Source organism: Sinocyclocheilus grahami, unplaced genomic scaffold, assembly GCF_001515645.1.
Source record: "Sinocyclocheilus grahami isolate Dianchi unplaced genomic scaffold, SAMN03320097.WGS_v1.1 scaffold130.1, whole genome shotgun sequence".
NCBI classification, from domain to species: Eukaryota; Metazoa; Chordata; class Actinopteri; order Cypriniformes; family Cyprinidae; genus Sinocyclocheilus; species Sinocyclocheilus grahami.
The window spans coordinates 382704-392361 of record NW_015505309.1 but is presented as its reverse complement, the minus strand read 5'-3'; the positions used below and the strand labels follow the sequence as shown (position 1 = coordinate 392361).

The 9658-nt window shown below is 41.3% G+C and overlaps 1 protein-coding gene across 1 annotated transcript in view; it reads left to right on the top strand.

Annotated features, from left to right (window-relative positions):
• The window catches only part of LOC107590574 (xylosyltransferase 1-like), a 66618-nt gene that overhangs the window by 25953 nt on the left and 31007 nt on the right, over positions 1-9658 (top strand). Inside the window, exon 3 of the mRNA XM_016279403.1 lies at positions 8175-8347. Within this exon, the coding sequence (XP_016134889.1) occupies positions 8175-8347 (173 nt within the window). The remainder of the gene's footprint in view (positions 1-8174; positions 8348-9658) is intronic.

Here is a 9658-nt window from a genome sequence, read left to right as displayed (position 1 = left end):
TATATTACACTGCTCCCTTACATTACTCACTTATATTACATTACTAACTTACATTACACTGCTCACTTACATTACTCACTTATATCACACTTCTCACTTGTATTGAAATTTTGCTTGCCTCTCTTTCAAAGCAGCAAAGCGATCAATTACTCTCTCATTGAAAGCAGGCATGTTCCGGACTAGTTCCCTCTCCATGGAAAGCATGGCCAGTGCATTCAGACGTTCCTGTCCCATTACATTTCGGAGGAATGTCTTGATTCTCTTTAAGGTTGAGAAGCACCTCTCAGCTTCAGCAGTTGTCATGGGAGTGGTTATGAGGATGTTCAACAGAGCTACAGTCTCAGAAAAAGTATCCTGGAGGTTGTACTTCAGCAAAACCTGGTACAATGCCAGTGCACCAGAGCAGCCCTTGAATTCTGGACTCTTATAAATGAGAGAGAGTTCAGTCTTAAGCTTCGCCTTATTCAACATGGGGTATGCCCTGACAGTGATGTTCAGAGCCTCAACAGGGAACGTATGGCAATGCTGTTCAAACCTCTCTACTTGTAGCAGCGTGGCACTCACAAGGTGGTCAGTGAATGAGAACCTTTCTTTGGTGTGGTTCAGGACTGTGTCGCAGATCTGTCAAAAATAAGTTTATTTTGGGAATAAAATTAATTGTTTATTATAATAAATTAGGGTTGTCAGAAGTATCTACTTTTAAAAATGTGACAATACCAGCATTTGTTCACACACTCAGCAGATATCACTGTGATTGGCTACAATGATCATTGCTTCACACTTTTCACTAAGCGCTTACTCAGAAGCACACGCGAGCATTTGAAAGCCGCATCTATCAGCGGATCCCTAATATATCTGCTCATAGACAGATCCGCTGATAGATGCGGCTTTCAAATGCTCCTGTGTGTATCTGTGTAAGCACTCAGTGAAAAGCGTGAAGCAATGAAAACCAGTCCAAAACGGTTTCTTTTCAGGAAACAAAAAAAACCTGTATTTTTTAAATAATTGTAGGTAATTCAAAAGTACAATACTAGGAGTAAAAAAGACTGCTACCATCCATTCATGAGCTGAATGTAAAAAAGTGTGTGATATTCCAGCACTTAAGTAGACCAATTAAATGGTCAATAATAAATTCCTATACCTTTTTAGACAGCCTCTGCTTCTCTTCTTCTCCCAAGGCCCTCCTAGATCTTGTCGTTTCTGTTGCTTCTTGCTGCTGTTCTTGCTCTTGAAATGAGCTCTGGTCCCTGAAAGCAGACAGATCAACAGTGTTTGTATATGAATAAAACTGTTATTCATTGACAATACCTGCAACTCGTGTCCTACAAAAACAGAAAAAAATTAATAAAAATTCTGACAATAGCCGGGAAAATATAAAAATTGCTGGCTTAATGTTGTTACACATACGGTAACTACAATTTCAAAAGATGCATATGACTAAATTAGTTTCCCACTTTGAAGTTTCTAAATCTTGTTACCATATAGCATACATTATGAAATGACATGGTTCTATATTGAGAAGGTATGAACAATGTTATGTGATCTAACCTTATGGTCTGCACTTTCATTGTGAAGTTCTGGAGGGCTTTTTTGATGATGACTGCATCAATGTCCTTATTCTCCAGCTGCTGGTACATCATGTCAACGTGGGGCATTATTTGATGAAACAGTTGCAAGCACCTCTCAGCTTCAGCAGTTGTCATGGGAGTGGTTATGAGGATGTTCAACAGAGCTACAGTCTCAGAAAAAGTATCCTGGAGGTTGTACTTCAGCAAAACCTGGTACAATGCCAGTGCACCAGAGCAGCCCTTGAATTCTGGACTCTTATAAATGAGAGAGAGTTCAGTCTTAAGCTTCGCCTTATTCAACATGGGGTATGCCCTGACAGTGATGTTCAGAGCCTCAACAGGGAACGTATGGCAATGCTGTTCAAACCTCTCTACTTGTAGCAGCGTGGCACTCACAAGGTGGTCAGTGAATGAGAACCTTTCTTTGGTGTGGTTCAGGACTGTGTCGCAGATCTGTCAAAAATAAGTTTATTTTGGTAATAAAATTAATTGTTTATTATAATAAATTAGGGTTGTCAGAAGTATCTACTTTTAAAAATGTGACAATACCAGCATTTGTTCACACACTCAGCAGATATCACTGTGATTGGCTACAATGATCATTGCTTCACACTTTTCACTAAGCGCTTACTCAGAAGCACACGCGAGCATTTGAAAGCCGCATCTATCAGCGGATCCCTAATATATCTGCTCATAGACAGATCCGCTGATAGATGCGGCTTTCAAATGCTCCTGTGTGTATCTGTGTAAGCACTCAGTGAAAAGCGTGAAGCAATGAAAACCAGTCCAAAACGGTTTCTTTTCAGGAAACAAAAAAAACCTGTATTTTTTAAATAATTGTAGGTAATTCAAAAGTACAATACTAGGAGTAAAAAAGACTGCTACCATCCATTCATGAGCTGAATGTAAAAAAGTGTGTGATATTCCAGCACTTAAGTAGACCAATTAAATGGTCAATAATAAATTCCTATACCTTTTTAGACAGCCTCTGCTTCTCTTCTTCTCCCAAGGCCCTCCTAGATCTTGTCGTTTCTGTTGCTTCTTGCTGCTGTTCTTGCTCTTGAAATGAGCTCTGGTCCCTGAAAGCAGACAGATCAACAGTGTTTGTATATGAATAAAACTGTTATTCATTGACAATACCTGCAACTCGTGTCCTACAAAAACAGAAAAAAATTAATAAAAATTCTGACAATAGCCGGGAAAATATAAAAATTGCTGGCTTAATGTTGTTACACATACGGTAACTACAATTTCAAAAGATGCATATGACTAAATTAGTTTCCCACTTTGAAGTTTCTAAATCTTGTTACCATATAGCATACATTATGAAATGACATGGTTCTATATTGAGAAGGTATGAACAATGTTATGTGATCTAACCTTATGGTCTGCACTTTCATTGTGAAGTTCTGGAGGGCTTCTTTGATGAAGACTGCATCAATGTCCTTCTTCTGCAGCTGCTGGTACATCATGTCAACATGGGGCATTATTTGATGAAACAGTTGCAGAAAAAACGTATCTAGGTTACGTATGTAACCATGGTTCCCCGAGGGAACGAGATGCTGCATCGAGATTCGCTTTGGGAATGCCCTTGCGTGACCGCGTTCTGAAGCACATGTCAAATCTGTCCAATGGAGCAGCGAGACGTCACGAGCAGGGTGACGTAAGCACCAGAAAGCATAAAAGCGCATCCGGCCAGGCGCCACCCAGCTTCGATGAAGTAGCGCCTGCAGGGATGCAGGGAGTATGGCAAAGAGATGCAGCGTCTCGTTTTGTCTAATTATTTTTAGGACGAGCGTCCTGTTCCTAGGCTGGCCAAACAATATTTTTATTTTGGCAAATGCACGAAACACCCCATAATCATGAATCACACCTCATACGCGAGAGACTATGGTGGCGAGTCCACAGTCTCCTCTGTCTCGACTCTCATCACATCCACCTCCTCGGAGGAAGATAGATGAAGCGTCTCGCTCTCTCTCTCTGGGGGGGGTGGGAAGAAACCGCAGCGCGGGCTTCCGAACCGTGAGAGAGAGAGCCGCGGATCTAGCGGGTGAGGACCGAGAAAAGGACGAGCCCGTCTCGGATCCCTCCGCTAAATCCACCCGCGATCCCCACGACAACAGTCTGCGCTGTGCCTCGGTAACAGCGGATCCGCTGCCAGCGGGATCGCGAGCCTGGCCGCTCTCATCAAACGCAGCCAGGCGAGAGCGGAGCGTGCGCAGCGAGAGCTCGCAGTGATGACAATCAGCTGCTCGAAAGCTGACTGTGCATGCTCCGCTCCTAAACAAACGACACACAAATCGTGTGTATTCCCTGCCGCCAGATATCGTGGGCAGGGGGAACACAGCGTTTGTAATGTCGTTCGCTCGCCATAGACTTTCTCATTGTTTTATATATATATGAGTGCTTGTGGCGGACAGACAACAGTAAATAGACAGACACATACGCAGAGCACTACTGAAGGACAGAAGCTGGGTGGCGCCCGGCCGGATGCACTTTTATGCTTTCTGGTGCTTACGTCACCCTGCTCGTGACGTCTCGCTGCTCCATTGGACGGATTTGACACGTGCTTCAGAACGCGGTCACGCAAGGGCGTTCCCAAAGCGAATCTCGACGCAGCTCGAGTTCCTGAAGGGGAACTGTAAGTCTTCATCCTGCAGCATCCTGATAGATCTGAAACAATAGATCTGAAACACTCTTTGAGATTATCTAGGTTCTCGTATACAGTGTTCACGATTCTGCTATTGAAGTTCCATCTTGTGGATGAGGCTCTTGGCAGCCTTCATGCAACAATCTGGTCGAGAATAGTAGTGCGTTTCAGTGACCGTGTAAAAAAGCTGGTGATGCCACCCAGATCAGAAAAGAAAACTCTCACTGCTGGAATTTGAGAAGTAGCTTGCTGCATGATCAAATTCAGCTGGTGTGCATAGCAATGCACATAATGGGCATGGTCATCATCAGTGAAAAGACTGTTCAGCCTCTCCAAAATCGCACTTGCAATCGAGTCGGCTGTTGCATCCAAGACAGGGATGAACTCAAAGAAACGTTCTTGCACAGCATGGCTCCTGTCTATGTATATGAATACAAGCACCAACTGAGTCTGTGTTGCAACGTCCGTTGTTTCATCTGCTTGGATTGCTACGAATCTAGCTGACTTCACCTCTTCCATTATATGCTCCCTGATGATTGATAGCATGCAATCCAAAAGCTCATTTTGCACAGTCTTTGATGTACCTTTGAAGACTGTGGCAGTTTTCAAGTGTTCCTCAAACACCTCGTCTAGCGACGCTACTAAGTTGACCAGTCCACGAAAAATGCCAGCGTTGCTTGAGCCTTCGCTCTCATCAAGGCTAATTCAAACAGGCCGCAAAACTTCACACAGTCAATAAGACGGCCTAGAATATGGCGGTTCTTACTAACCTCATCGTTGTGACGACGTACAGCTATACGGTAGCTGTCATCCAACTGTGTGGCAATATTGACCGTCCCGAAAGCTGCCAATTTTAGGCAACTGTCCATATGCATCTTTGCGGTTTCGTGTTTTTTCAGCTTCTCTGAGAGATGATGCATGTCAGTGACACCTGTAGTTGTCCATGCGATGTCCGTCACACTCTCGGGATGGAACAAAATGCAGGGGTAGCAGAATAAAGTGTTAGCTACTTCGCAGACCGCTAGCCATTTTTTCAGCTCATACCACGTCCTCGAAAATCCCCGTTTATACGACTTCCCGCCCTTTGTAGATACTTGTTTGATGTTTAAATTTGGTCTTGGTGGTCCTAATTCTTTAATTGCCAATTTATCCTTATTGCTACGACGACTGAATGGTATTTCTTTCAATGACACGATAGAATTAATCTGCGCTGAAGTAACGTTCGCCATGATGTCGATCAAGTTCAACTGACAACTGAATTTGAGTTGGCATAACGTTAGCTGTTCCCGTCTCTCTCTCTGTTTTTTTTTTCATTTTTTTCACATTTGATAAAGATATTAAAGTAGTTTTTAATTTTTTCTTGTTAAAATTCAAAATAGTTTTTAAATATTATTGGATGTCACTGTTCCCACCAATCCTTGCACAAGTTAAGGTTACGCATGATGACGAAAGCACATTAGGGCTAGCCCTCCCGGAACTCACAGATATTGCATTGCAGTGCCTGCAGTTCGAAAAAAATTATCTTTGTATGGAAGTCTATGAGAGCACTCGGGCGGTTCTCAATCTGACAGAAATCGCCCAAAAAGGGGCGGTACTACAAAAAACGCGACTCGACACTGATTGGACTATTTAGAGGCAGACCAAACAGTGAAAGCTAGCCTAACACTGTGGTTGAATGTGAAAGAAAAAAAAATCCCTCCCTTTCGGGCTTTGGTGGTGCGTCGACCAATCGCCCTAATGGAGAAACCGCCCCTGCTGAAAGGTAGGATGTCCATTCCTACAGCTACCATATTGAAAGTTGCAGTATCTCCCATTCATTTTTCTATTTTTTTTTCTTTTCTTTTCCTACTCCTTAAACTGTTTGTATATTTGCTCTGCTCCACTCCACTCTGCTCTGCTCTGTGAGATTTATATTGTTACCTCGTTATGCAATAACACTTTTTTCCTCTAAATATACACTACTGTTCAAAAGTTTGGGGTCAGTATGATTTAAAAAATTTTTTAAAGAAATTAATACTTTTATTCATCAAGGATGCATTAAATTGGTTAGTAGTGATAGTAAACATTTATAATATTACAGAAGATTTCTATTTCAAATAAATGCTGTTCTTTTGACGTTTCTATTAATCAAAGAACCATGAAAAAATATAAAATGTTCCATGAAAATATTAAGCAGCACAGTTGTTTCCATCCCACTTGTTACATGTTACAGTGTTGACTGCATTTTTGATCAAATAAATGCACCCTTGGTAAGCATAAGATACTTCTTTCAAGAATATCTTTAAAAAGTCATACTGACCCCAAACTTTTAAACGGTAGTAGATTTTATAACAAAGTCCATTAAGACTGTGTTTAAGTTGTAGCGAATTCTTGCATTGTGGGCTGTTGCCGTGTCATCCTCGTGATAGAGTGGTATCGGAAAGATCTTGGCGCGAGAGGCAGCACAGATGCTCCAACTTTGAAAAAGCTCACTGTTTCAGGCGAAATCACACAACTTTGTTTCTGTTCCTAAACGTTAGCATACTCTTATAGCAGGACCAGTGTTTCACTGAGAACACAAAGGAAATGCAGTGAAACACAGGGACAGATGATGGTCAGGCCTTAAAGACAGAGGACACTGAGGGGTTAAGATGGTGTAATTGCTTTTAATAAAGGACCTTAATGCCTTTCCCAGCCTCCACCCATCCAGTGACGGCCATGTTCTCCCTGAGGGCCAGGAGCGGTGCCTTCTCCTGCCCCAATTCAGGCTCCATCACAGGGTCTGGGAGGCCGGTGCACTTTGAGACCGTAACGACAGGCTCGGCTCTCAGATTATAGTCATTACCCCTCATGGCCCATGTCTTCAGTCAGCATGGCCTTGTGCCAAAACATAGTGCCTTCAGTGTAATTTTACATGAGCATTTAAAATTAACCTCATGGCCTGTAATGAGTAATTCAGCTTGCCCTTCTTTAGAAGTGGCAGGCTATACCATGACATGGAAAGAGAGGCAGTCAGCCACGTATTTATTTTGTGGGCATTTTTAGAAAGCCACAAACGACCAAGGCTCAGCCCTTGTGGTCTGCGCCAAGCTATTTGTGAGTGCTGAATGTATGTCCGAAGGAAGGCGGGGATGGTGTCTTATATCAGCCATTGTGGCGATGGTATCAGTGAAACACTTATAGGCCAATAAGTGATCATGTGGTGGATCCCTGCGGTTCTGGATTCCAGCGTTACAGCAGTGTCTCGGATGGATTGAGGTACCCTCAACTCGGTTTAAGTGTTACAAAGGCTTGTCTGTTTCATCTGGACCATTGAGGGATACTCTCCATCTCGATGACTATTTATTGATAGGAGTTTGTCCCGAATTGTCCTGTTCTTACAATAAGCCCCTTTTATATTCCTGTAGTTAGAGATGTGAATAGTAACTATAACCATATTTGCAAAAGATGGCAACCTCCAGAATGACTTGGCAGCTTGTTTTTTTTTTAATAGACTAAAATAATCTTTAAAAGCATGGAAAGCATTGTTTATATGCACAATATGTTTGTGTAAGCTGTGATGCATTATTTTCAGAGTTCTAGAAGGCTCAAAAGAACAACATTTAATCTTTTGTAACATTATGTTTTTACTGTTACTTTTGATCAGTTTCATGCATTATTGCTTAATTAAAGTGTTCTTTTTTTATTTTTCAAAAAAGAAAAAAATACTCATCCCAAACTTTTGAATGGTAAGTGCCTATCAATTAAAGGAATAAATTGCAGTTTTTGCCAAACTAATTAAATTTGTATTTGTGTATGATTAGAAAACAACATGCCCTCATAAACATAAAAATGCCCCTGAAAACCAGTGACAGGGTGCAAATATTAACCTTAAGTTAATTTCTGGCAACTGACAATATGTTTTAAGTTTAGATGTGGCTAATTTAGTCTTGAGTCCATTGTGGCTCATGAATGTGTGTGTGTGTGTGTTTGTGCAGGCAAAGTGAATATCAATGTGCAGTGGGAGGACGACTCTATGGAGACTGTTCCTGCGGTACCGGTGCGGATAGCCTTCATCTTGGTGGTCCACGGACAGGCCTCACGCCAGGTGCAGCGTCTCTTCAAGGCCATATACCACACGTCTCATTTCTACTACATTCATGTGGACCAGGTATGTCTTCAGCACCCATCCAGTTTTATAACTATTACCTATCCATAATGATAAGAATATTCTGAAATTACTGAACAGCAGGAGAATAGTTGTGGGGTTGTTAGTATGTTAACTATATAAAATGTAAAAAATTTAATAAATTGAACAATTATTATATAAAATGAATATATAAAAACTATTTAAACTCACTCATTAACTAATCCATTGTTGGGGGAATAGTTGACCATGTCTAAGAGCAATAGTGGGGGATGGAAGAGGAGAGGGTAAACAGTGGGCTCCAACCCCTCCATTCACTCAGTAAGCTGTTTCAAAAGCCTGATGGAGGATTATTAAAGAGCCATACTTCAGTGTCTTTCACACCATTTACTCTCCCAGCTTGGCAAGTGATAGAGTGTGAACATGAAAGGCTGTTTGTTCACACACACACACACACACACACACACACACACATAATGGTGCAATCCCCCTCCCTTAATTACACACATAATTCAATACACTTAATGAGCTACTTGAATTTATGGCAGGAATGCGTAGGGTGAGTACGCTGTCTTGTAATTTCAAAAGAGCAGGATAAAGAGCTGCTTTTCAATCAGTCCATCATCGTGGAGACAAGCTTTATGACTCCATAAAACGAGCAGAGGAAAAGAGAGAAGTTAAAGGTTGGGTGGTATAACACAGAAAACACACAGGGAATGAAAGTCTGTGATGTGCATATCTCAAGAAGAACATAGTGCTTCACAGTCACATGCCAAATTCGTCACTTTTTCGCCAAAAAATAACTTCAGCATTTTTGTAATGTTTTCTAGTAAAATAACTAATCATCCCCAAAACAAGATATGTAAACTTGAGAAATAAGATTTTGTTAGATCAGTAGATCTCAACCCTTTTTAATCCAAGGCCCCCCTCCTCTCCGAATCAATACTGCAAGCCCCCCCAACCTTTTCTATTCACAAAAACCTTTGTATTCTAATGTTATTACTTTTCAATTCCATGTAATTATTTTTAAACAAAACAAATTCAAGATAGATTTAAAGGGGTCATATGATGCAATTTAAATTTTTCCTTTTTTTTGGTGTTACAAGCTCTTGGTGCATAAAGAAGATCTGTAAAATTGCAAAGACTAAAGTCTCAAATCCAAAGAGATATTCTTTATAAAAGTTAAGAGTTAACCACGCCTAGCTAAAACGGCTCGTTCTAACACACCCCCACATGTCTACGTCACGATATGGGAAGATTTGCATGATGCCGACCAAATGTTCACACAAAGAAAGAAGGCGTAACTTTTATTCTCGCTGTAGTATTGTTGTTGCC